The 27,348-nt window shown below is 48.2% G+C and overlaps 1 protein-coding gene and 1 pseudogene across 10 annotated transcripts in view; both read left to right on the forward strand.

Moving 5' to 3' along the window:
- MICALL2 (MICAL like 2) overlaps positions 1 to 27,348 on the forward strand; it is a 114,414-nt gene that overhangs the window by 7,781 nt on the left and 79,285 nt on the right. For 7 of the 10 annotated variants that reach the window (XR_008312057.1, XM_053276825.1, XM_053276820.1 and 4 more), the window contains 10 exons: positions 9,677 to 9,725; positions 13,406 to 13,547; positions 17,975 to 18,165; positions 19,107 to 19,228; positions 20,445 to 21,149; positions 22,706 to 22,962; positions 23,439 to 23,517; positions 24,385 to 24,515; positions 26,047 to 26,199; positions 26,793 to 26,857. Coding sequence is in view for 9 of the 10 variants with exons in the window: in XM_053276825.1 (XP_053132800.1) it covers positions 9,677 to 9,725; positions 13,406 to 13,547; positions 17,975 to 18,165; positions 19,107 to 19,228; positions 20,445 to 21,149; positions 22,706 to 22,962; positions 23,439 to 23,517; positions 24,385 to 24,515; positions 26,047 to 26,199; positions 26,793 to 26,857 (1,894 nt within the window). In the remaining variant the exon portion in view is untranslated. Of the gene's footprint in view, positions 1 to 6,451; positions 6,505 to 9,676; positions 9,726 to 13,405; positions 13,548 to 17,974; positions 18,166 to 18,219; positions 18,409 to 19,106; positions 19,229 to 20,444; positions 21,150 to 22,705; positions 22,963 to 23,438; positions 23,518 to 24,384; positions 24,516 to 26,046; positions 26,200 to 26,792; positions 26,858 to 27,348 lie in introns of those variants that run through there. The other 3 variants (XM_053276828.1, XM_053276824.1, XM_053276829.1) reach the window with 3 other exon arrangements.
- LOC128336872 (uncharacterized) lies at positions 22,187 to 22,361 on the forward strand (annotated as a pseudogene).

Genomic DNA, 27,348 nt, shown 5'->3' on the forward strand with positions numbered 1-27,348 from the left:
TGCATGCTGTGCTGGTGGACTTTCCAGAAGCATCGGGTTGGAATGTTGTTCTGAAGCTGGGATTCCCCACATTTGGTTCCCAGCGGCTGTTGAATTACAGCTCTGAAGGCCGTTGTGGCTGGGGATGATGGGAGTTGTGATCCAACAGAGAGCTTGGGAGCCTCTCTTCTCGATGGAGCCTTGGTCTGATCCAACAGGGCTCTTCCTAATACAAATTTTGTGATCCAGAGGACTTGTGTTTTCCAGGAAAACTCAAGTAAGATGGGAGCATAACTAAGGCCTTGTTCCCACAGAGGTAGTAAATGTGTGTCTGGCCTGTACCACTTCAGATGACAAATAGAGGCTCACATGCTTGAATGTTCCTCCATAACCACCACCCCCCGGCCGACTTCTGCATATAGAAAACTGAAATATCAGGGGAAAGCTTATTTTCTGCATGCAAGGGATATCTTGCTATGGCCAAGTATTTTATCATGCCATCCTGCTTCGCCCCAGCACAGATATCCATCTCTAAGGATCTAATTACACTCTAATCCTCCATGTGTTAGCATGATACTGAGGCCTTCTGCTTGGACAATCTAGGTTATCTCTAGGCGGAACCACTTTCGGTATAGCCCTGGCACAGATGGTATAGTCCCAGCACAGATATCCATCTCTAAGGATCTAGTTACACTTTAACCCTGCATGTGTTAGCATGATACTGAGGCCTTCTGCTTGGACAGTCTAGGCTATCTCTAGGCAGAACCACTTTCGGTATAGCCCCAGCACAGATATCCCATCTCCACGGAGACTTTAACCCTGCATGTGTTTGCATGCTACAAAGGCCTTCTGCTTGGAGAGTCTGAGGCCACACCTTCAGTTCAACCACTTTGGACTGAAGGTGAGGACCGAATGCTCCTCTCTACAAACAAACAAATCAGCCAACAAAATCCTTCCACATGGACAGCTCGTATGTCAGGGGAAAGGGTTCTGGCCTAGCTTTCTCCCTGAGCTGCCAGCTTCCCATGTGCAGGGAATATTTCTGTAGTCACTAGGAGCTCCTGCTTTTGAATCAGGAGTGGTGCAACCCAGGACAAAGTCTCCTGTCTCCGTGAGAACTAGGCTGAGGGTGAAGGAAGCGGACCAGGCTGGATAAAGGAGTCCAGTTGGCTGACGTCAGACCGCAAGGCGACTCATCTGCCTGCCTGCTGGTCCCCAGCTGCTTCCTACCCTGGGGTCACATGGAAGTGAGCGAAGTGAACAAGGCAATAGTGGGTCTGCCTGTTGCGCAGAACCTCTGAAGTCATCCCGCTTGTGGCTTTGGGGTTGCGACAGGTGCTGTGTTAGGGAAGCAAAATCTCATGGGAGAACCGAGACGCTCTTCCTGGCCTGGCTTTTGGGGAAGTGGGGTGATTCAGTGGGTGACGCTGTAGGATTTAGACTCCAAGATACCAGATAGATTGATTGATAATGGGGAGAGAGGGTGGGGGAGATTTTTAAAGCTGCCCGCAGAACTCCATGCAAGTATTATCTGGATTCTGGAAGTCAAAGTTCCCTGTATGACAACATTTGACCAGAAGGTGCACATTATTGTATTTGGGGACAAGGAAGGATCTTCCCTGGGTAAACTGACCTTTGCCTGCTATTTCTGCCTAGCACTTGGCATTCACAGGTATACTGCTCCTGAACACAGAGGTTCCATTTCAGTTTCCCCAACTACTGACTAGTTATTCGCCAGGGATAAGTCTGTCAGCCATTTAAGCTAACGGCCCCTGGGTAACCCAGTAACTGAATACGATTAATCGACCGTGGTTTTGAGTATCTGTTAATGGGAAATTGTGTCTGGTCTCACCAACTGTGACCCAAGTATCTGCAGTTGACGAGGGGTTTTTTTTTAGTGATTTGGGGTTTTTTAGAGAAACTTTGGGGGTTCAGAGGTTCAATCTGCTCATTCCTCATGTTGAGCCTTGCCCACGCCTCATGATTTAAAGTGTCTTTGAGTGTTTTGGGGCGGTTCAATCTGCTCATTCCTCTAGACGATTCTTGGCAATATTAAGGGATTTGGGGGGATTTTTTTGCCTTAAAAAAAAAAAGTTTCCTTTATTTTTTCGGTCTTTCCCGCTATTTCTGTTCCCCTAATCCCATTTCCCATTCATTTCAATGGCTCGCCAACCATGAATTAGTCAACCGTGGGGTTTTGCTGGAACAGAACCCTCGCGCTTGGCGAGGGATTACTGAATACCAATGCCAGAGAGATCTTGGGGTTGTGGTGGACAGCTCATTGAAAATGTTGACCCAGTGTGTGGCAGTTGTGAAAACTGCAAATTCCATGCTAGGGGTCATTAGGAAGGAGACTGAAATTGAACTTGCTAATATTATCATGCCCTTATACAAAACAACGGTGCGGCCACCTTGGGAGTACTGCATGCATTTCTGGTCACCATATCTTAAGAAAGACATTGTAGAACTGGACAACTTGCAGAAGAGGGCAACCAAGTTGATCAGGGGCTTGGAGCACCTTCCTTATCAGGCAAGGTTACAGCATCTGGGGCTTTTTAGTCTGGAAAATAGGCGATTATGGGGAGACATGATAGAGGTGTCTAAATTTATTCATTGAATGCCAGGAAATTTAGGACCAACAAAAGGAAGTACTTTTTCACACAGCACATAACTGCATCTATGGAATTCTCTGCCATGGGATGTGGAGATGGCCACCAGCTTGGGTGGCTTGAAAAGGGGCTTCGACAAATTCATGGAGGGCAGGACTATCAATGGCGACTAGTCCGGTGGCTGTGGGCCACCTCCAGCTTCAGAGGCACGACGCTTCTAAATATCAGTTGCAGGGGAGCAACAGCAGGAGAGAGGGCATGCCCTCACCTCTTGCCTGTGGGCTTCTCAGAGGCATCTGGTGGGCCAGTGTGTGAAACAGGATGCTGGGCTAGATAGGCCTCCTTGGGCCTCATCCAGCAGGGCTCTCTTTATCTCCAGTTTGAAAAGATTTAGGAAAGACCTCTGCAGAGAGCCAATCAGTATAGAGGATTGGATCTGCTGGCAAATCTCTGGGTGAGTTCCAGGCATTAAGAGGCACCTATTAAAGTGGGGGCTCTTTTCTGTTTAGCAGGGGGGAGCCACTGGCCCTATCCGACGCCCACCAGGCTCCCTCCCAATGACTGTTGTTGGTGTCTCCCTTGTGCAATCTGCTTTGAGGATTTCTGTTGCAATACACTCTAGAAATGTTGTTGTTACTATTATTTATTTATTTATTTGTTAGAACAACTTTAAGTCACGGCAAGCAAAACCGAAAGTAAACAAGATAATTTCTCTGTATTTAGCAGGGGGAGAGCAACTAGCCCTATCCATCCCCAGCACAGTATCCCTCCGGTGACTGTTGCTGGTGTATCTCTTACGTTTCTTTTTTAGATTGTGAGCCCTTTGGAGATAGGGAGCTATTTTATTGATTGACTGATATCAACGTAAACTGCTTTGGGAACTTTTGTTGAAAAGTGGTATATAAATATTTGTTGTATTTGTATTCATATGTTAAGTACCAGGAGCGATATGGTCTTGTAGTGCTATGAATTCTAAGATGTATTTCAATGTATAGTTTGCCTTAATAAGCCATTTCAGAGAGAGGGAGAGGGAGAAGTGTGTGTAGGATTGCAGCCTTTCCCTCCGAAGTTCCTAGGTTCAAGCTTCCGCCCCCAGCAGGAATGCCTGCCTGGCAATACCCAAACCCTTGTGTGTGTTTAAGTCGCATTTGATTTCCTAGCAAACAGCTGGGGAGGTTGCTTTTGCCTGTGTGTGGAGTCCAGGCAAACAGAGAAGAAATGTATTTTTTTTTTGTTCCCCCGACCGATGTTTAGACATGTTGTGCTAACAGGCTTGACAGATTCCGGCTGTTTACACTTCAGTGGCAGCCTTTCACGAGAAAGCGGGCAAAAGGGGGGGGGGTTTGAGTGTGCAAGGAGAGACAGCCCCCGTTAGCTGGAAGGCATTCTTCTCCCATTATAACTCCACTGCTGTCTGGTTTGGGGGAAGCAGAGCTAGAAGTAACAAAGGACTGTTCTCCTTTTGAGAGGAGAGCTGGTCTTGTGTCAGCAAGCATGAATAGCCCCCTTTGCTAAGCAGAATCTGCTCTGGTTTGCATTTGAATGGGAGACTACAAGTGTGAGCACTGTACGATATTCCCCTTATGGGATGGGGCCGCTCTGGGAACAGCATCTGCACGCTTGGATGCAGAAGGTTCCAAGTACCCTCCCTGGCAGTATTCCCCCTAAGGTGTGCGCGTGCGCATGCGCTCACACGTTTTTTGATGTCTGCGCAGTTAATTTTAGATCCCGCTCAGGTTGAATCAGGAAGGCCCCATTCTGAATGCAGGTGCGTGCACACAGCCTTGATGCTGCCACCCAGAAACAAAATTCATTCTGCACATAGATGAAAAAAATTAGAGAGAACACTGCTTCTTAGCATCTCCAAGATAGGGCTGAGAGAGAGTCCTGCCTGCAACCTCGGAGGAGCTGCTGCCAGTCTGTGAAGACAATACTGAGCTAGGTAGACCAATGGTCTGACTCAGTATATGGCAGCTTGTTCCTTGTGTCTCTCCTAAGCACCAGTGTGCAGCAGCAGGGAATTCTCAGCCAGTGGCTCAGATGAAGGAAAGTCAAGGTGGACCAGCCACACTGGACCCAGGTGCTAAAAGGGTCATAGGTACGGGAAAAAACCCAAAGCAGGGAACGTGTCACGTCTTACAGACATCTTCTGCGGACCATGATGTGATTTACACATGATACACTGGATGCTTGCACACAAAGTTCTCCCATTGGTTGATAGCATGCACGCATTGGAAGCTGCATTGGCACATGATGAGTAACATTAGTCGTATTTAGCCCTGAGGGTGTTCAAAGCATTTCAAGTGCATTACCTTAGCCAGGTTGACAGCAACCTTGCAAAGTACGTCAGGACGACGACAATGACCTTATATCCATTTTTGCAAAAGCTGGACATGTTATGATCCTTATGGACATATAACTGGAGCACCTGTGGGCAAGAGAGAGATACTGGAGCAAAACAAAAAAGCCTCCCAAAAAAGGGAAAAGAAGGGGGAGAAAAATGATTCAGCACTACAAAACCAGGAGGAGGAAAAAAGGTACTGAATAAGTTGATATTATCTTTATTCTTTAGAATAAAGAAAATATTATCTTATTCAGCACTTTGGGGTCCACCCCCCCCCCACACACACTCTATTTTCTCTTGTTGCAACCCCGCCCCCACCGCAAACTGCCCACTGTAGCTCAGTGGAGCGGAATGTTTGTTGACTTAGAGGGCAGTTAACAGATAACCATCTGGGTGGAGCTAATGGGACTCTGTCGGGAGGAGGGGCTGGACAGAAAGGGTGCAAAATACAGCTGGAAGAATATTCCCTCAAGACAGTCCCAACCCTTTCTGCTTCTGAGGGTGAAAGGTGCCTAAAATGTTCACCATGCCCAGCCACAGGCTCGCGCAAGGTTTCCTGTTAAGCTCCTGGAGAAGGCAAGATCAGGGCTGGGAATATGCTAAGTCACAGCTCAGTCTCCTAGCTGCTCCATGAGCCACTTGACATGTGGGGAAACCTGAATTCCCCCTTGCAGGTTCTCTCTGTAGGGTGCCACCGAAAATACCTGGCTGCAGGGACCTGTCAGTAAAATAAATAGCTTAATTTATAGTTTTAAAGTTTAAAGTTTTAGAGTATCTATATTTTAAATTAACGCTGTCAATTGTTGTTGTTGCTTTACATTGTGAGCAACCCAGAGATTTGTATATGGGGCAGTATAGAAATGTGCCTGAATGAATGAATGAATATTATTATTCCAAGGTTGCAGGCAGGCAGGAGTCTCTCCCAGCCCTGTCTGGAGATGCCAGGGAGGGAACTTGGAACCTTCTGCATGCAAACATGTGGATGCTCGTCCCAGAGTGGCCCCATCCCCTAAGGGAAATACTTTACAGCACTCACACATGTAGTCTCCCATTCAAATGCAACCAGGGCAGACCCTGCTTAGCCAAGGGGACAATTCATGCTTGCTGCCCCCAGACCAGCTCTCCTCCTCTGTCTCTTGCTATTCTGCAGTGGATCAGTCTCTCTCGTTCAAGGCTTTCCCCTTTTTAGAGGTTGTCAGAAAGAGTCTGGGCAGCCATCTGTGGCGGATGCTGTGGCAGCTTTCTGCACTGAGTGGGAGGTGGACTGGATGACCTCTAGGATCCCTTCCAGCTCTAAAATATGATGATAACCTCGAGTTTCCTATGTTTCTCTGCTAGCACCTGGCTGGTAAGGTTTCTCTCTCTCTCTCTGTCTCTCTCCTCCTCGTATCTCTTTCTGCTCAGTCCCCAGAGGAACGGCCGGCCAATCCCTCCCACTTCTTTTGAACTTCTTCCCGGACCTGTTTGCTCCACAGCCAGTGGCCAAGAAACTCTTCTCAGGGAAGCTTCCACAGCTGAAAGAAACCTTTCATCCTAGTCCTTCCTCTGAGCACCCCCCCGCACATCCCTTTTGTAAGAAGCTTTTGTGATTGCATCACCTCTGCTTTTCCGCCTCCTTCTTTAAGAGTTATATCGGAGGGAATTTTGCGGGGTGCATCTTCTTCCCTCTCTGCAGGGCTACAACAGGACAAGCTGTACTCACAAAATGTTGTCTTCTATCCAAGTCCCTGGGGGATATTTGCACCTCAAAACCAAAACTATATCTTGTACAATATGGGAGATACAAAAGAATCATTGAAAGTGTCAACTCAGTGTACGGCAGCTGTGAAAAAGGCCAGTTCCATGCTCCAAAAATGTTAAGAAGGGGTTTGACAATAAAGCTTCTAATATTATCATGCCCTTCTGCAAAAGTATGGTGCGGCCATGCTTGGAGTACTGCGTCCAGTTCTGGTCACCATACCTTAAGAAGGACATTGTAGAACTGGACATTATAGAACTGGCAAGCAAGATGATCAGGGGCCTGGAGCACCTTCCTTACGAGGCAAGGCTACAACATCTGGGGCTTCTTAGTTTAGAAAAAGGACGACTGAGCAGAGACACGACAGAGGTCTGTAAAACCATGCAGGCTGTGGAGACCCTTGATAGACTTTTTTCTCCCTCTCTCAGCACACTAGAACCAGGGACCATCCCATGAAAATGATTGCCAAGTACTTTAGGACCGACAAAAGAAAGTCCTTTTCACACAACACATAATCAGCTTGTGGAATTCTCTACCACAGGATGTTATGTGAAAAGGACTTTCTTTTGTCGGTGACTGCCAGCAGCATGGGTGGCTTTAAGAAGGGTTTAGAGAAATTCATGGAGGACAGGTCTGTCAGTGGCTACTAGCTTGCTGGCTATAGGCCACCTCCAGCCTCAGAGGCAAGAAGCCTCTCAATACCAGTTGCAGGGGAGCAACAGCAGGAGAGAGGGCATGCACAGACCTCTTGCCTGTGGGCTTCCCAGAGGCATCTGGTGGACCACTGTGTGAAACAGGATGCTGGATTAGTTAGGCCTTGGGTCTGATCCAGCAGGGCTGTTCTTGTGTTCTTGTGTGTGTATACTAGCAGCTTACATAGATATAAATAAATAAAGAGGGCTCCCTGTCCCCAAAGGGCTCACAACCTGAAAAAGAAATATAAGATAGACACCAGCAACAGCCACTGGAGGGCTGCTGTGCTAGGGACGGATAGGGCCAGTTGCTCTCCCCCTGCTCAGTAAAGAGCATCACCACTTTAAAAAGCTGCCTCTTTGCTCAGTTCGCAGGAGAAGCTGTGAAATGCGACTGCCTGCCACACAGTAGCTTCCCCCCGCCCCCAAGGGACATGTTTATTTCTTGGTTTAGTTAACATGTATGCTCCCTGCCAGGGTTCGAGACAAGTAATTAGTAATTTTTTGGCTTCAATTTGGGCAATGTGTAATGCAAATAATTTCTCTTTCCCCAGAGGCTTTTGTGACCAGGGGTGATTGTAATGCCTGGAATGCGCCTAATAAAGGCATTTTAAATGTGGACTATCGTGTGTGCATACAACAAGAAGTCGAAAATGTCCACTGGCACAACGCTCCTCTAGGGATAAGATTAGTAATTTTGCTGGTTCTAATTTGACACGATCTGTTAGCAGACTGGATCTTTTTCTCTGGAATGGGAGAGTGGAGGGAGATGTAGTTGAAGAACTCACCATTGGGGAACTCACTTGTGAAAGGCGAGCACGATAGACGATCGTTTCTAGAAATGTGTTAGATTATATTTCTCAGGCGAAGGTTGCATTTCATCTTGAAAGTGATCATGTGCTTTTGGCAGTATGTTCGAAACTTTTAGACTAGAATATATTTATCGTAGAGGGACGTCTTTTTGTAAATGTATTTTCCAGACCTGTATTCGGTCAACCAATGAGACAGGCCCTTTCCAATTGACTTGGTTGGTTGGTTTCAGTGTTGCTTTTGTCTCAGTGATGGGAGTTGTAGTCCAACAGCATCTGAGGGCTCAGGTTGGAGAACCCTTGTCTTAAACCAAAGCTGTGCACCTCAGCCCTCCAACTGTTGATGGACTACAACTCCCATGATCCCTGACTGCTGGCTACTGTACCTTATTATTTATTATTACTAAATTCATTTCTTACTGTACCGCCATTTTTTTAAAACTAAAAGTAAATGTAGGGGTGTGCACGGAACTGTCCATGGTGGTTTGGTTCAAATTTGAATGGAACCGCCAGTCTGTGAACCGGTTCGATCGAACCGGTGGGACGGTTCGGTTCATGATGGTTTGGTTCATTCTCCAACTCCATCGAACTGGGTTGAACCATTTGGGTTTGATGGGGGGGGATGTCAGCGTAGCCTAGAGGAGTCGCCAACAGCCTTCCCGCCACCACCATGGAGCCACCGCGGGCAAGGCGATCTTCTGCCCACCCCCACCCTTTTCAACCCAAATCTTATCGCTAGGGAACCCCGATGCTTGTAGAGGGGAATCCTCTCCGGATTCAACCCCTTTGCAAGCATCCCAAACCGGTTCGATCTGAACCAGTTCTGCACACCCCTAATTACCGCCCTACATACCATCTTATTTATTTATTGTTTCTCTGTGTAAACTGCTTTGAGGAGGTTGAGGAGCGTTATATAAATATATATGTAGTAGTAGTAGTAGTAGTTTGAGAGCTTTTGTTAAATAATTTGGTATATAAATGTTCTTAGTAGCCGGGGCACACCAAGGTAATTTGGGCACCCAGACCACCCAGCCACAAGCCCCCACCCTGCACGAGGCCCCCCCCCCGCTCCGCTTAAAAACAAAAACTCTTACCACGGCCGACGGGTGGTTGCGGGCAGGGGGGGGGGCAGATCAGTCCTTCTCCTTTCTCCCCCCTCCCCCGATGGCATTGGGGTGGGAGCAGGAGCGGTGTTGCAGCCGTCCATTGGGGCCAGCGTCTCTAAGCAAACGCAAGGTGCGCCTGTGCAGTTGAGAGATTGTTGGAAGCCCACGGGAGACACACGGGAGACAAGTGGAGCTTTGGCAGGGCGGGTGCAGGAGGTCTGCAAGAGGCCACCAGCCCCGTCTATTTGGAGGCCTCCCCGGATCTTGGAGGACCGGACCAGGTCCCCAAGGTCCGGGGGTTAGTGCACCTCTGCTTAGTAGCAGCAGTACCTGGGCATTATGAGAGTCTTTCAGTGGCTGCTCTGCCTTAAACCTTCTTTCTATTTTCTTGTGTTTCAGAAACTTTAATTCACTCAGCAAAGGAAATGTCTTTGAGAACAACCAATTGGTAAGGAGTATTCCCCCCCACCCCGATCTACTTCCTGCTCTGATGTTTTGGCTGTGTGTGTCCCGAGGGTGTTTCCCTGCCTTTCCTTCCACTCTGCAGTTCTTGGTCCCAGATCTTTTAGATCAAACCTAAGAGACCTAAATATAAACAATGTGCTGTTCTGAAGAAAACACGTCTCACCCTTTATGCATGTTTTTGCGTTCATCTAATCCACCAGTTGTACTGGCAGCTTGTGACACAACTATGTGGTGTTGTCGTATTTCCCCCAGTTGCACTTGATGTCATACTGCCTCCAGTTGTACCTCCTTAAAAGGTGAAATTTTGTCATTCTGCATAGTGGTTCTTGATATGCCCAGAACTGAACCTAAAACTATTGCTTGTATGCTGATTTTCTAAGCAAAGTGAAGATCTTTTTTGAGCTGTAGAGCCAGTTTTAAATGTGTATTTTAGTGTCCCGTACAAAAATACCCTTTCCTGTCCCCCAGCTGAGGTCAGAAAAAACTGGTTCTGCAGATTTTCCAGCATGGTCAGTTTTAACCAGGGACCACCTGGCTGTGTACGTGTGGGGTGTCTATTGGCTAACACCAGTGATGTCACCAACGCATACGTATCTAAAGCCTGGAGCAGTTTTCCAGCGTTGTGATTTGGCAGAGGTGGGAGGAAATGAAGTGTGCTTTAAGTGACACATACATATGTAATTTTAACACACACATACACACTCACTCACTTCACCTGCTGTGCGACGGGAGAGGCAAGTCTGACAGTTGATCCATCATTTGACTTGCTTAGAAACATTTGACTTGCTTGCATGTAGGCACCCATCTAAATGCAAACTAGGGTGGACCCTGCTTAGCAAAGTGGACAATTTTTGCTTGCTTCTCCAAAACCAGTTCTCTATTCCCAATTCTAGCTGCACATTCCAAGAACTTGTAAAAGCTGGGTTAACTCTGTGGGCGAATAAGTGTGTGTGATTGCTCTTAAAACCTTGCATCTTGCTTCGCCCAGAGTCCATCATATTCGGAAACTGGTTCTTGCGCTTTGTCCATGCTTTCTGAACATCTGGATGTTTGTGTATTTGGTGGGGGGAAGGGGCTGAATTGTGTGGCAAAGAGGCTGCAGATGTTTCTGCAATGAAGTGAGAGTCCAGACCACCCATCTGCTCTGTGCGGACTCCAGAATCCAAGCGTGGGATGAACATTTTGGGAATGGAATGTGCCTTCATCCCCTTATGAGGAGATGGGCTGCAGAGAGAGGAGAGGAGCGCTGGTCTGAGGGAGGAGAAGTAGTCTCGTGGGGGCAAGCATAAATTTGCTAAGCAGGGTCTGCCCTGGTTTGCATTTGAATGGGAGACTGTATGTGTGAGCATTGTGAGATATTCTCCATCTCACAATGGGGGCATCTCTAGATAGGGCTGAGAGAGTCTCCTGCCTGCACCCTGGGAGAAGTCGCTGCCAGTCTGTGGTGACAATACTGCGCTAGATGGACCAAGGGTCTGACTCAGTTTAAGACAAATTCATGGAGGAGAGGTCTATCGATGGCTACTAGTCTGCTGGCTTAGTACAATCTCGTATATTGAAATGAGGCTCCTTGCACTCACATTTTGCTTGTGGCCTTTCAGGTGGACACTGGGCATGGGAAGGCTGCAGCCAAGCAGAAATTCAACAGGTGCAGCTCTCCCGGTCACTTCCTGGAGATGCCCCTGGTGAATTTTTTCCTGGTGCATCCCTACAAGGCATTTGACATCAGTTCTTCACCATATTTGCAGAGAGGGTGACAGTTGTCACCTAGTTGATGTCTGCAAATGTTCAGGGAGATTGGACAGTCGGGTTTGCCTTCATAACCAGCAGAATCTTTGGAGCGTATAACAGGAGGACGTTGAAATAGGAACACAGGGAGCTGCCTTCTCCCGAGTCAGACTCTTGGTCCATCTAGCTCAGGATTGTCTACCCAGACTGGCAGCGGCTTTACCAAGGCTGCAGGCAGGAGTCTCTCTCAGCCCTATCTAGAGATGCCAGGGAGGGAACTTGGAACCGTCATGCAGGCGCTCTTCTCAGAGTGGCTTCATCCCTTAAGAGGAATATCTTACAGTGCTCATCAATAATCTCCGATTCAAATGCAAACCAGGGTGGACCCCGCTCAGCAAAGAGGGCAATTGATGCTTGCTACCACAAGACCAGCTCTCTTCCCACATAGGAAGCTGCCTTCTACGGAGTCAGACCCTTGGTCCATCTCGCTCAGTATTGTCTGCACAGACTGGCAGCGGCTTCTCCAAGGTTGCAGGCAGGAATCTCTCCCAGCCCTATCTTGGAGATGCTGCCAGGGAGGGAACCTGGAACTTTCTGCAAGCAGGTGTTCTTCCCAGAGCGGCCCCATCCCCTAAGGGGAATATCATCCAGTGCTCACACATGAAGCCTCCTCCCATTCAAATGCAAACCAGGGCAGACCCTGCTTAGCAAAGGGGCAATTCATTCTTGCTGCTACAAGAACAGCTCTCCTCCTTTCTAGACGAATAACTCCATTTCTTCACTATTTTGGCATTCCTCTGCTAGTATGTTTGTTGTTTATATACTGCTTTCCAATGGGAAAGTTCACGAAGTGATTTACATAGAAAGAAGAAGAAATCGGATTTCCTTTCATTCTGGCAATCTTCAAGCAGCTTTGATCAGAGCGAGATCTCATGGGGAACAGATTCTTTGCTCCGAGATATTCTCTGCCATATTGTTCTGATTTGGTCGTCACCTCACTGGGCAAGCCCCTCTATATTTTCTTTCCAGAGCCTTTTCAGTCTTTCTGCGAAGAGCTGTTCTGGTCTGCGACTTGCCTTATAAGGTCCTCAGAATTAGGCAAAATTGTTGTTCTCTGATGAAAAGCCAGACAAATAAAAATAAAAACCCCTCGTGGTCCAGCATTGCCCACAAAATTCGGGAGAAATGAAACAAAGAAATCGGATGCCTCGTTTGAGTTTCCCTCTCTTTGGTTTCGTAAGAATGTAATACATTCAAGATGGAGAGGCAAGAGAATTTGTGCTCCCTTGGAACTGTTCAACATGGTTGGGAGACTGATACCTTCTGTTTTCAATCATATTGGCACCAGGACCCCAGTGAAAAGAGTCTATGGCGCCTGATCTGGGAAAGGCTCATGCCTGAGACCAGTTGGGTCTGGTTAGCATACAGAAAGTCCCAGGTCCAATCCCAGGACAGGCTCAGAAAAACCCCTGTCTGATACCCTGGATGCTGCCAGTCAGAGTTGGCAACTCTGGGCAAGATGAAAAAGGCAGTCTCCAATGTGGGAGAGGTTCCACAGCCTAGGGTTCGGGCACATGCGTTGTGTGCAAAATGCCCCAGATCCAATTCTTCATGACTCTGGCTTAAAAAGAACTGGGAGCCACCCTTGCTGGAGATCTTGGAGAGAGGCTGCCAGTCAGAGCTGGATTAACTGACTCAGTATAAGGCAGCTTCATATGTGGAGAAATGTTTGGGAAGATGCTGTAACCCAGTGGTAGAGAATCTGATCTGCGTGCAGAAGGTCACGTGTGCAATCCCTGGCATTTCCAGGTAGTGGTGCAAAAGACTTCCATCGGAAAAACTGAGCGTGCTGCTGCCAGTCAGTGTAGACAGTCCTGAGCTAGAGTGTTTTGGTTAGTAACATTTCATCCCATCTCCTCGGTTTGCATCTTGTAGGCTTTCAGAGTGGCTGAAGAGGAACTCGGGATCCCAGCTTTGCTGGACGCTGAAGATATGGTCGCCTTAAAAGTGCCCGACAGGCTGAGCATCCTCACCTATGTTTCCCAGTATTATAACTATTTTCATGGACGGTCACCAAGTGAGTATGCTTTCCCTCTTTTTCCTCTGATAAGCTCTTGGCTGTACGAAAAAGAGACGAGAGAGAGTTTTTGCCTCATTTCACAGCAGATTTAGACTGCAGGCTTCTTGGGGCAGAGACCTGTCATTTTCTTTGGCTCTGTAATGTGCCCATTTGTTATCTATAAGAATACTCCTTAGGGCTGTAACATCTAGACAATTGATTGTTTAGTTCAGGGGTTCCTGGCCGTTTTTAACAAGTGTCATCTCAGGTACCAGAAATTGTGTGTGTGTGTGTGTACACGTATTCATAAAAACACAAATTTAAGTGTTACTGTTAAGGAGAAAGGCTATTTCAGTCACTGGTTCACATCCAGATTAAGTTCTCAGAAGCAGCCTTATTGAAATTAAGGGGCCTGTCAATTTCAAATTCAATGGAAAATTTCAGTTTCCAATTTCAAATCCAAGTGCTAATTTTCTGAAGCCTGAGGGGAGGGGCACGCTGAGCTTCAACTGGTAGCCGTCCAATCAGGAACAGAGGCAGAAGGTCTTCACCCTCCTGCTCTGTGGAGAGGTAGTCTTGTGTTAGCAAGCATGACTTGTCCCCTTTTCTAAGCAGGGTGTGCCCTGGCTTGCATTTGAATGGGTGACTACATGTGTCAGCGCTGTCCAATGTTCCCCGCAGGGGATGGATCCGCTCTGGGAAGAGCAGAAGGTTCCTGGTTCCCTCCCTGGCAGCATCTCCAGATAGGGCTGGGAGAGACTCCTGCCTGCAACTTTAGGAACATAGGAAGCTGCCATATACTGAGTCAGATCATTGGTCTATCTCGCTTAGTATTGTCTTCACAGACTGGCAGCAGCGGCTTCTCCAAGGTTGGAGGCAGGAATCTTTCTCAGCCCTATCTTGGAGATGCCGCCAGGGAGGGAACTGGGAACCTTCTGCTCTTCCTTCTGCTCTTCTTCATCCCCTGAGAGGAATCTCTTCCAGTGCTCACACTTCTTGTCTCCCTTTCATATGTAACCAGGGTGGATCCTGCTTAGCTAAGGGGACAAGTCGTGCTTGCTACCACCAGACCAGCTCTCCTCTCTAGGCCAGCTCTCCTTAGAGAAGCCGCTGCCAGTCGGTGCAGACAGTGCTGAGCTAGATGGACCAATGGTCTGACTCAGTATGTGGCAGCTTCCTCGGTTCCTCCCTCCCCTTCTGTCGTTTGCGAGCGTAAGGATAAAGGCAAAAAGGTGGGGCTGTCTTTTAAATACCCGTCAAAGGTTCAGGTCACTTGTCTCTGCATTTGGGCTGCCTCGGAATTGTACAAAGGTCCCTTTGTCGCCCTCCCGGCTTCTGCAAACAGCAAAGGGCCCTCTCTTGTGAAATCCTCTCCCAGCCCTAACCCTCCACATTCCTTCCCCCCCTCCCCGCCCCCCCGCCCCGGTCTCTTGACATCCTTCAGATGCTGAAACAAAGGCATATGGTCTGGCATTTCCGCCGAGCGTTGGGACCTCTGCCAGCCGGGGCTCTTTCCCTCCTCTTCCCAGGGGAACAATCCCGTCACGTTGTTAAACAACAAGAACCCAGCAGCGTCCAAGTTTTAATCGCCTCCAGTGTCCTCCGAAGGGCTGAGAACTCGGGGTGGGTGGGGGGGGGGCATTGCACTGCCAAAACCACAGCCGGCAAAGAATGTGCCCTCTGAACTCCGGCAATGGCGACCCCGTGGCATCGCGGCCCTGGGCATCTCACGGCACGGCCTTCGTGCCTTACAGGCTGCCGTCAGGAAACCGTTGCGATTTAAAGAGGCGGCACCCGTCGGAAGCCTCTCTGTTCCCCCCCCCCCCCCGTTCTAAACTAGACTGCGAGCATCCCTGACCCGTAGTTTTTCAGGTGTGCCGTATATACCTATATAGAAGATGGCATTGACTTGAAGACGACTCCTTTAAAATAGTGGTTAAACGGGTTACACCCGAATTTACCCCAAAGGAAAAGGAATTTAAGACGACCCCCTGATTTTTAACCTGGAATTAACCTAGTCTCGGGTTCAGGTAAGTATGGTAGGTTTGCACTTTTTATCTGCAGCCCACCCAACTTTAGAGGAGGAGAGCTGGTCTGGTGGTAGCAAGCATGATTTGTCCCTTTAGCTAAGCAGGGTCCGCCCTGGTTGCATCTGAATGGGAGACTTGATCTGTGAGCACTGTAAGATCTTCCCCTCAGGGGATGATGGAGCCACTCCGGAAAGAGCATCCACAGGTTTCAAGTTCCCTCCCGGGCAGCATCTCCAAGACAGGGCTGAAAGAGATTCCTGCCTGCAACCTTGGAGAAGCCGCTGCCAGTCTGTGAAGACAATACTGAGCTAGATAGACCAATCGTCTGACTCAGTATATGGCAGCTGCCTATGTTCCTAACTATTTATATCATGCATTTCAGCACAGTTCTCAAAGCGGTTTATATAGACAACTAAATAATAAGCAAATAAGATGGTTCCCTGCTCCTTAAGGGCTCACAGTCTGAAAAGAAACATGAGGTAGACCCCAGCAACGGCCACTGGAGGGATGCTGTGCTGGGGATGGATAGGGCCAGTTGCTCTCCCCCCATTCAGTACAAGAGAATCGCCACTTTAAGAGGTACCTATTTGCCCATTTAGCAAGAGCTCTTCCCATTCCATTGTATGACTAATAAGAACATAAGAACAGCCCTGCCGGATCAGGCTCAAGGAGGCCCATCTAGTCCAGCATCCTGTTTCCCACAGTGGCCCACCAGATGCCGCTGAGAAGCCCCCAGGCAAAAGGTGTGGGTCTCCTGGAACTGGTATTGAGAGGCATCTTGCCTCTGAGGCTGGAGGTGGCCTGTAGCCACCAGACTAGTAGCCACGAATAGAACTGTCCTCAGTGGTTTTGTCGAAATCCCATTTCAAGCCATCCAAGCTGGTGGCCATCCCCACATCCCGTGGCAGAGAATTCTATAGATTAATTATGCGCTGTGTGAAAAAGTAGAATCAGAATCAACAGGAACAGTATAAAGGAAAAAAAAGAAAAAGAAAACAAAGTTAATAAATAACATTAAAAGGATTAGTTACAATAGAATATATCAGTATCAATAAGAAGTACTTCCTTTTGTTGGCCCTAAAGTTCCTGGCCATCAGATAGGTTATAATAGATTATTGTCTCCCTCCTAAACCACCATTAGACCTCCCCGCCCATCCCATTATGTCAAATGCAGACAGTGTTAGCCCATAAATCTCTTCCTGGGCCAACAGACTATTACTTAACATACATCAATGAGGCGATATTGCATTCACTTTTGATCTTTTTAACCGTGGTTCCTAATCAAGCAAATGGATTCAAGGGTATTTTACCATTTCAGCTGTTTATAAACAGAGACCATTTCCACAAAACGGTTTGTGGAAATTGCCAGTTGCCTTAAGTCATAGGAGCCCAGAAGATAGGAAGCTGCCTCCTACGGAGTCAGACCCTTGGTCCATCTAGCTCAGTATGGTCTACACAGACTGGCAGCCACCTCTCCAAGGTTGCAGGCGGGAGAGTCTCTCAGCTCTATCTGGAGGTGCCAGGGAGGGAACTTGGAGCCTTCTGCATGCAAAGCAGATGCTTTAAAGAATGTACTGAAATGAATGATAGCCCCCCTGGTTCCTCCCAAAGGGCCATCGGAATGCATGGAATTCCCAAATGGCCATTTGGAGTACATCCCATGCTCATTTGGAAGGAGAAGCATAGGAACACAGGAAGCTGCCATATACTGAGTCAGACCCTTGGGCCATCCAGCTCAGTGTCGTCTACCCAGACTAGCAGCTGCTTCGCCAAGGTCACAGGCAGGAATCTCTCTCAGCTCTGTCTGTTGATGTTGCCAAGGAGGGAATTTGGAATTTTCTGCATATAGGTGCTCTTCCCAGAGCCAGCTAGCATACCCCATATAGATTTATTTTTCTCCTTGTGGTTTTTGTGATTTCTGGGTGCTCTTGCTGCCTTATATTAGAAGGGTACTGCAGTGGAGAGCTGGTCTTGTGGTAGCAAGCATGACTTGTCCCCTTAGCTAAGCAGGGTCTGCCCTGGTTGCATCTGAATGGGAGACTAGAGGTGTGTGAGCACTGCAAGATCTTCCCCTCAGGGGATGGAGCCACTCTGGGAAGAGCATCTAGGTGCCAAGTTCCCTCCCTGGCAGCATCTCCAAGACAGGGTTGAGAGAGATTCCTGCCTGCAACCTTGGAGAAGCCGCTGCCAGTCTCTGAAGATAATACTGAGTTAGATAGACCAATGGTCTGACTCAGTATATGGCAGCTTCCTATGTATCCTTTTCTGGTTAGCTTGTGAAATATTCCCCCTAGGCCTCACTCCCACTATCAGGGCATCATGTGATGCCAATGATAAAGCCATATGCCCAGAAGTTAAGACACAGCATGAATCCAAAACAGCCGCTGAGAATTCATTTGTTGGTTCCTTCACCAGTTGGAGGCATGTCTGGAATCAAACGGCCCCCTTCCAAAGCCAGTGAAGAACCGTCGGGGAAGAAAGTGGTTTCCGAACCCGTCACGCCATCTCCCGCCAAGACGCCACGTCCCCATTTGCCGGTTGAAGCCAAGACAGGCTCAGCCCTGCCTGGACACAACCTGGTGAAAGAGCACCCTCCAGAGGCGGCGGTAGGGAATGGCTGTTATCCTGATTTTCTTTCTCCGGCAGGCGCGGGAGGCTGAAGCGAAGAAAGGGGGTCCATCTGCACCTTTGGGACGTGAGAGTTGAGAGTAGAACCTCCATGGGAAGAGGCTGTGTATCAGCAGGGCTGCAGAAATCCACTAGTCTACTAGTCTGTGACGAGTGAAAAGTGATGCCTGACGAGTGGAAAAAAAAGTCCCAATGAGCAATGTACCAACATAGCTTGACGAGTAAAGTATTTTGTTTGGCTGGTAAACTGAGCTAACATTTCTTCACCCTGGTATATCAGAATGCCAGATACTAGGGACCACTGTCTGGTGAGGTTATTCTGCAGTTGAGGGGCCACGATAGAGAAGGCCCCGCTGTCCATAGCCACCAATCTTGCTATCCTCGGAGCAGGGAGGGGTTTGACTAATCCCAGTTACGAGATCTGGTGTGAGCAGTAAGGTGGGGGGTCTGTTAAAAAGTAGCTTGAGACAGTTGTTCAAGATGCAAAAGCAAGTAAGCTTGATAGGGGCAGTTACAAACTTAGATAGAAAGCCTGTGTGCCTGAACATTCTGTCTTCATAGCATAGATGGGCGGGCGGGGGGTGGGGAGAGAAAGAAGCCACATGGCTAATAGAGTCTACAACACAGCAGAGAGCACGAAGCAGCCTAGGAGAAAGGTGGAGCAATAGGCCCTGATATCAGTCTACCAATCAGAGAACACCAGATCAGAGAAAGAAAGACAAGGAGAGGGAGGGAAAAGGGGAAAGCTCTTAATCATTGATGCGACTCCTAACGCCCCCTAGTGGTCACTAGGATAAAAAGTGCTAAGAGTCAAGGCTGATGGAGTTTCATCTCCAATAGGGAAGTGCTTAGTAATCAGACGATTGGTTGTCTCCTTTTCGTGGCCAGAACTCTGTTCTTGCATTTTACCTCCCTGCAGAGACGGGTCTTAGCCGAGAGCAGCAACGTGCGAAGCAGCAGCTGTGCCATTTGCGGGGGCCACGTCCATCTCGTGCAGCGCCTCCTGATGGACGGGAAGCTCTATCACCGGAACTGCTTCAGGTACCATTTCGTGGAGGACAACTTGACCGAGGGGAGGAGAGCGGGTCTTGTGGCAGCAAGCCTGAGTTGTCCCCTTGGCTAAGCAGGGTTCACCCTGGTTTGCATTTGAATGGGAGACTCCATGTGTGAGCACTGCAAGATATTCCCCTTCGGGGATGAGGCCGTCCTGAGAAGGGCACCTGCCTGCTTGCATGCAGAAGGTTCCAAGTTCCCTCTCTGTCATCCAAGATGGGGCTGAGAGAGACTCCTGCCTACAACCTTGGAGAAGCCGCTGCCGGTCTGGGTAGACCAGACTGAGCTGGATGGACCACTGATCTGACTGGAAGAGGACATAGGAACATAGGAAGTTGCCTTCTACCAAGTCAGACCTTTGGTCCATTTAGCTCAGTCTTGTCTACCCAGACTGGCAGCGGCTTCTCCAAGGTTGTAGGCTGGAGTCTCTCTCAGCCCTCTCTTGGAGATGCTGCCAGGGAGGGGACTTGGAATCATTTTCATGCAGGTGCTGTTCCCAGAGCGGACCCCTCCCCAAAGGGGAATATCTTACATTGCTCACACATCTAGTCTCCCATTCAAAAGCAAACCAGGGTAGACCCTGCTGAGCAAAGGGGACAATTCATGCTTGCTGCCACAAGACAGCTGGACAGCTCCTGGGAGAGGACAGAGTTATAGCTTGGTATAGCTGCTAGGTGGGACTACAACTACAAATATTTATATACCGCTTTTCAGCAAATATTTCCAAAGTGGTTTACATAGAGAAATAATAAATAAATGAAATGGCTCCCTGTCCCCAAAGGGCTCACAGTCTAAGAAGAAACACAAGATAGACACCAGCAATAGGCACTGGAGGGATGCTGTGCTTGGGATGGACAGGACCAGTCGCTCTCCTCCTGCTAAATACAGGAGAATCACCACTTTAAAAAGATGCCTCTTTGCCCAGTTAGCAGGGGACAGAGCCCTCCTACCTGGTGGAGCCTTGCACACCATCACTTCCCCCATCTCCTACCTTTGCTTTTACTCACACACAATCACAAAATGAGATTCCGCACGCACGCACACCCCAGACTTGGGTCGGATGCTTCTCTGACTCTATTGCTGATTGTGAGAACCAGCCGGGTACATTACACAGTATTTTAATGAAAACATAGACTTGAGGATCAGGGAGCAGGTCCCACATCCTGTCACAGATTTCCATCCTTTGCCTGCATGCTTCTCTTAGATGCAAGCAGTGCTCCAGTACCCTCCATTCTGGAAACTACAAACCTGGGAGCAAGCCGGGCACTTTCATCTGCAACAGACACGAACCGCCGAGTCGCCTCCCGAATTCCTCGCCCGTCAGCGCAAGGGCTGTCACCGGACAGAATCTACCTACCAGTACCACGTCCACTTGGGGGAGCCCCGTGAAGAGACCGGAACTCAAGACACCGCTGCAGGAGTCTGTGAACCCAGACCAGGTGCTCAAAAGCGGTGGCGCCATCCAGGTGGCGACTCGGGGCCCTTCCCGCCCTGGCAATCATAAATCCAGCTCCGATACGGGAACCCCGAGTTCACGGTGGTTGGACTCCAGTGGGAACAAGCCCGATCCCCGTGCGGGTGCTGCCTTACCTTCCCCTTCCAATTGGACACCCTCGTCGGCCAAAACGCAGCAGGCCCGGGAAAAGTTTTTCCAGTCCAACGCAGAGACTTCGGGCCTCCCCACGGACAAGGCAGACCCAGTTAAAAACCAAGCATCTCCTTTCAGTGCTCCTCACGCGACGGGGAAGGGATCCACCTCTGTCACAAATGCATCGGGGATCATTTCTGGCGTCAGTGAGAAGGACAGAGCACGGACCTTTCTCATGCATGCCTTACCTGGGCCTCAGTCTTCTACCAGCCAGCAGGGAAATTTCAGTGGTGCCTCTCCCAGGTCACTGGTGGCTAACATGTAAGTGCTTTGCGTTCTTCCTCCCATGTCTCTGAACAGACAGAAAGTGTCCATTCCTGTGGTTAAAGAAACAAACTGTGAATTCTGCTGCCCGGTTTTCCTTTGAACTGCTCTTGGACATGGAAGTTCTGTTTGCCTGTCCACTAATTTGTCTACTCTCTTTATGAGGTGCATAAAATCCGGCAGCTGGGAACTTTTATAGCTATGGCAGAGAGGTTTTGCACTGGATTTGTGGAAACCTTTTAACTTGCAGAACTTTAAGAGTTCTGTGCCTGTCCTTTCAAGTTTCAATCCGCGTCATGTATTTAACTCCAGTATTAAAGTTAATTCTAAGCATTCAATTCCAGAATTTAAACATTCCGTTAAAAATGGCAGAACCACAATGTTTTCAAGTCTTGGCAGCTCAAAGTACGACCTTGCAACGGACCCAATTAGCTGGGATTGTGAATCCATAACAAAAAAGCTATATACCACAATAGTGTCTACACTGACTGGCAGCAGCTTCTCAGGGTTTGAAACAGAGTTTTTTCCCAGGCTTACCTGGAGATGCTGCCATGAATTGAACCTGGATGTGCAGCAAATCAATTCAAATTTGAATCAATTCAACTCGATTCTGGGTGATTTGAGTGATTTGAATTCAAATCGAATCACCCCTTAAAAGGGCGATTCAATTTGAATTTGATTCAAAAGCCATTGGGTACCTTTTTAAAGTCATTCAGACTCCCTGATCAGTTAAAAAAGCAGGGTCGAGTTGATTCAAATTTGATTCAAATTCTAATCATGTTTTTGAACCAACCAACCAATCAATCTTTATTACAGTCACAGACCAGCATAAAGTATCAGGATGATTACATGTAAAAGTGAGATTAGATAAAAGATAAATGCATATAAAATAGTACATATTGTTGCTAAAAGGACTAAGAATACTAAAAATACTAAGCCGATGTTAAAGTATAAGGGTGATTCCCATGTTAAAAGTGAAATTAGATAAAAAATTATTACCTATATAAAAGGACTAAAAATACTAAAAATAGTAAATCGCTTCCTGGCCTTTTGGCTACGATCAAGTGTAGTTTTTGAACCGGATTCAAATTCGATTCAAATTTGAAACAAATTTTTGGAATTCTATTTGAATTTGAAACGAATTGAAAAATTCATTTCCTGCACATCTCTACCTGGGACCTTATGCAGTCCAGACTGAAGATCAATTATTGCACTTCAGTGGTAGAACTTTGATCCGATCCAGTAGGATCCCTTCTGTGTTCTTATATGCTCAAGGACTAGAAACTTTGTTTTATTTTCAAAGTGAAAACCTTGAGGTCATAGAGTAAATGCCAGATTTGGTATAACGTATCATAGTCACAGATATCCTAGAAGACACAGCAACACACCTTCCGCTCTGTCCCTGAAAAAAATGCTCCCAAGAGTCTGGTGAACCTTTCAAAATGGGTTTTGACACAGCTTGGAGAGCGGAGGTTAGAAGTAGAACCCAGATGAGCCTCAGGCATGGTGGGGCTCTGATTTCGGCCAAGGGATTAGTCTCTTCCTCTTTGCAGGGGGACATCATCTCCTCCCAGCTCTAGCCAGCAGCATCTCCCGACAAAGAAAATCACAAGCCCTGCCAGTGTGCTGAGTGCCATGGAAAAACCAGAGAAAGGACCACTGAAAACAGTGCCTACAGCCCACCACTCTCCTCAGGAAGCGGGCAAGAAAGTGGGTTTTGGAACAACCACCCCAAACATAGTCAAAGATCACGCCGTCATCAGCAGACCCCCCGAATCTGAACGCAAACGGGATGTTAAGGTCTCTAAAGGTAAGAAACAGACATACCTTGATTACTTACTGAAGGGTTCAAAGCATGACAGCCAATAAGTTCCAGCTGGGGTGGTGATTTTTGAATTGGGTGGGGGGCGGAATTGAAATTTTGCAACTAGAATTCCTGCATTCTGCAATTGGCTTAAATTATGCATCTTGAGCCCAAATTTATTCTGTTATGATTATTATTCAGTACATAACCTGCTTTTCTACAAAAGCACTCAAGAGAGCTTACATTAATAAATTGAGAAGGAGGCAGAGCTGATCTTGCGGTAGCAAGCATGACTTGTCCCCTTTGCTAAGCAGGATCTGCCCCAGTTTGCATTTGAATGGGACACTACGTGTGAGCACTGAAAGATATTCCCCTGAGGGGATGGGGGTTGCTGTGGGAAGAGCACCTCCATGCTTGCAGTAATGGGCTATGCAGAGCTTGTGTTCATGTGTTAATATTCACCGATGTGTTTTCTCATGCAGTGGGAGGCGGCAGTGCTGAAGAAGAGAAAGCTGAGAGCCCTGCGGACTGGAGGTCAAGACTGAAACCCGTGGCCAATAAGTGAGTATTGCTTGCAGGCTTCCCATAATGCACCTCTTTGGCCACTGCATGAAGCAGGGTGCCAGGCTACATGGGCCGTTGGGCTCTTATCTGTGTGTTAGGGGAAGGAGAGCTGTTCATGTGGCCGTGTGCATGAGTAGTCCCCTTTGCTAAGCAGGGTCCACCTTGGTTTGCATTTGGATGGGTGACTCCGTGTGTGAGCACTGTAAGATATTCCTCTTAGGGGATGAGGCTGCTCTGGGAAGAGCACCTGCATGTAGAAGCAGGTAGCATCTCCAGATAGCGCTGAGCTGCTGCAGCCTTGGAGAAGCCGCTGCCAGTCTGGGTAGACAATACTGAGCTAGATGGACTGATGGCCTGACTCAGTATAGGGCAGCTTCCTATGTTCCTATCATGACGGAAGATTGTTCTGAGGAGCATTCTCAGGAAAATAGACTGGCCCAGTCCTGCTGCCTTCACTTTTACTAATGTGCATAGCTCTTTGCCCCATCTCTACAATATCCTGAGCTGGACTCACTGATGCCTGTTAAGCCAATAACACAACATAGGAAGCTGCCATATACTGAGTCAGACCCTTGGTCCATCTAACCCAGTATTGTCAACACAGACTGGCAGCAGCTTCTCCAAGGTTGCAGGCATAGGAACATAGGAACATAGGAAACTGCCATATAGACCTGTCGTCTGTGAATTTGTCTCACTTAAAAACGTGTAAGTTGGTGGGCATTACCACATCCTATGGAAGAGAGTTCCACAGATTAACTGCACACGGTGTGAAAAAAATACTCCCTTCCCCCCAGCCCTTTAATTCCTGCTAATTAATTTTATCCCATCCTCACCCCTATAACTGCATTTTCTGTTTCTTTGTAGAGTCTCCAAGCAGGGTGACATCAAAACCTCTCAAAAACCTGCAGAGGTGGTTGTGAACATAATTCCAAGCACAGAAGAGAAGGGGAGAAAGCCAGTTTCCCCTGTTACCTCCCCAGCCACTCAGGACACTGGTATGATAACGTGATTGCAACAAGGGCAGTGAGAGCAGGGTTGCTTGCTTTGATCCGTGTATAGAATCTTTAGCTTTCATTTTCAAAACTTTCCAGCATGTTCCTGGTCCTCATGGATACAACCCAAAGTTTTAAAATGAGTATGGTTTCTGCTTGAAAGGTGTTTCAGCAGAAGAGAAACCCTCTTAAGCAGAGGTTCCAAGTTGGTACATGGACTGAAAAGATGTTAGCATTTAGGGATGTGCACAAAACTGGTTTTGCCGGTTCGGACTGAATCCGAACCAGATTAGAACGAACCCGGCCTGCTTCGATTTTGGCACATCATGATGGAGGATGTGTTCACACAAATGGCCTCTACGCATGCGCGGACGTTACTAAAACGGCCTCCACGCATGCGCAGGCCAGAACTAGGCTGGAGAAGGCCCAAACCGGGCCGGCAGCAGCTCTGGCTACTCTGGGGGAGGCCAGCAGGGGTGGGGTTGGGGGGAGAGCCACCCCCTCCGCACCCCCCCAGGTGCTGCCACCACCGCAACAAATAGTACTTGTAAATAGTTACTAACTGCCTTCCCACCCCTTCTAGACTTAGGGAAGCCACCCTGCCCCTCACCGGGTTCCCCTTTGCCAGTAGAGCACAAGCTGGTTCACTTCGAACCGGGCCTGGTTCGGTTCGAACTCGTACCGGGTGAGGTCGGTCCGGTTCATCCCCGAACCCGTCAAGCTGAGCTGGTTTGACGTCGAGCCCGGTTCGAACCGAGCCAGCTCTCACACTCCTACCAGCATTACACTCGTTTAACAAACAGAATGTGATGTTCTTAAACTTAACTGATGCTGTGCTTGTTAAAATGAACTAGAACGGAGAGCAGAGCAACTGCATATCCAGTGGAGGAGCTGAGGAGACCACATTCAGATCTGATGCCCTGGCGTCCACCTATGGGGAGGGGCTAGCGTAGATTGGAGCCAGGCTGTGCCATGAGAAGGATGGGGTCAGTGGCTAGCTGGGGGTGTCTGAGGCATCGTGTTTGTAGCATCAGGGCTTGGAAGGTACGTTTGGACAAGATCAGGACGACGGTAGAGTTGAGTCCAGACTGAAATAAATCTGGGAAGGGGAGAGGAGGGGCTTAGCTTGGTGGTGGAGCACGTTTTGCTTGCAGACGGGCTCAGATCCAATCCCCAGGGCTGGGAAAGATCTCTCTCCGCCCCAAATCCCTCAGAACTGCTGCCGGTCAGAGTAGGCAGTACTGGTCTGGATGGATTAACAGTCTGACTCAGTTGAAGGCAGCTCCATAGGTTCACCAGATGTCTCTATAGCTCATTGGTAGATCATCTGCTCTGCTTGCAGAAGGTCCCAGGAGGCATCCCTGGTTGCCTCTCCTGGTAGGGCCGGGAAAGACTCTTCTCCATCTGAAAACCTGGACAGCTGCTGCCGGTCAGTGTAGACAGAATGGAACTAGAAGGACCAATGGCCGGACTCAGCAGAAGGCAGCACAGGATGCAGATGGTTCATAGATCCCCTTGTGCTTTTCTGTCCTAGCTCTGTCAGCTGATCAGTCACAAAAGAAAAAACGGCTAATGCCGAACTTGGATCTTCTTGGTGACTGGCAGAAGCCCAGACAGCAGTGGGAAGATGTCCCAGCAGCCCCAGAAGTGGCAGATCCGGGCCAGCCCAAGAGAGCCGTTGCTCCTGGTGAGCCTCCAGGGCCCTTGTTCAGTGGGAGAGCACCTGCTCTGCATGCAGAAAGCGCCTGGTTGAACCCCTGGCATCTCCAGGGAGGAATGGGAAGGACCTTGGAGAGCTGCTGCCAATCAGTGTAGGCAATCCTGACTTAGCTGGACCAAGAGTCTGACTCAGTAGGTGGCAGCTTCATATGTTCATATAGTCCGCTTTTTGTAAGGAGGACGGACTTAACAAGGAATTGCATAGATCTGAGGATGAGGCCATAGCTCAGTGGCAGAGCATCTGCTTTGCATGCAGAAGGTCCCAGGTTCAATTCCTGGCAGCATCTCCAGTTAGGCCTGGGAAGGACTCCCTGCCTGAAGCCCTGGAGAGTAGCTACTGGTCAGTGTAGACGATACGGAGCTAGATGGACCAAGAGTCTGACTCAGTAGAATGCAGCTGCCTATATTCCTGTGACATAAGACAAGTGAGTTACTGGGTAAAGAGGCACCTTTGTAAAGGGGGGAAATCTCTTTGTAAATCTCTAATGTTTAGCAGAAGGAGAGCAATTATTCCTGTTCATCTCAGCATAAGGTCTCCTTTTCCCTTCTCTTTCTCTCTAGTCAAACCATCCCCTCCGAGAACCTTCCAGAATCTTCCAAATAGCCAGTTGGTGTCTCCATCTAAGGTATGGCTGGAAGTGAAGGCATGTGCAGCGAAGCAGATAATTGTTGAGGGGTGTGAGGAAATACATTAAAGTCCTCACACTGCAGAGTATTCTGTGGTGGTCAAGAAGTTCCACCACAAGAGAGATTGACTGAAGACAGTACGTTGAGTCAAAAACCCCAAAGATTTATTAAGAAACTAAGATATCACATACTGAGAGAGAGAGAGAGAGAGAGAGAGAGAGATTGAACAACATATCCAAGCAGGCACTAGCCTTCAACAACTGATCAATTCAAATTGTCTCTAACTGACCAAGAGAGACTTATTAATTTAACTCCTCATGCCTCTAGTGGCCAAAAGAGGTTACTGCGGTGCTAAGAGCAATGCTTTAGAATTCTTGCTTCCAACAATAATCCCATTAGCTGTTGTCAGTTGCTCTATCTATCTATCTATCTATCTATCTATCTATCTATCTAATTTATGTTCAGTGTATTAGCATATTTTTAAATACAC

This window comes from Hemicordylus capensis, chromosome 13 (assembly GCF_027244095.1).
Source record: "Hemicordylus capensis ecotype Gifberg chromosome 13, rHemCap1.1.pri, whole genome shotgun sequence".
NCBI lineage: Eukaryota > Metazoa > Chordata > Lepidosauria > Squamata > Cordylidae > Hemicordylus > Hemicordylus capensis.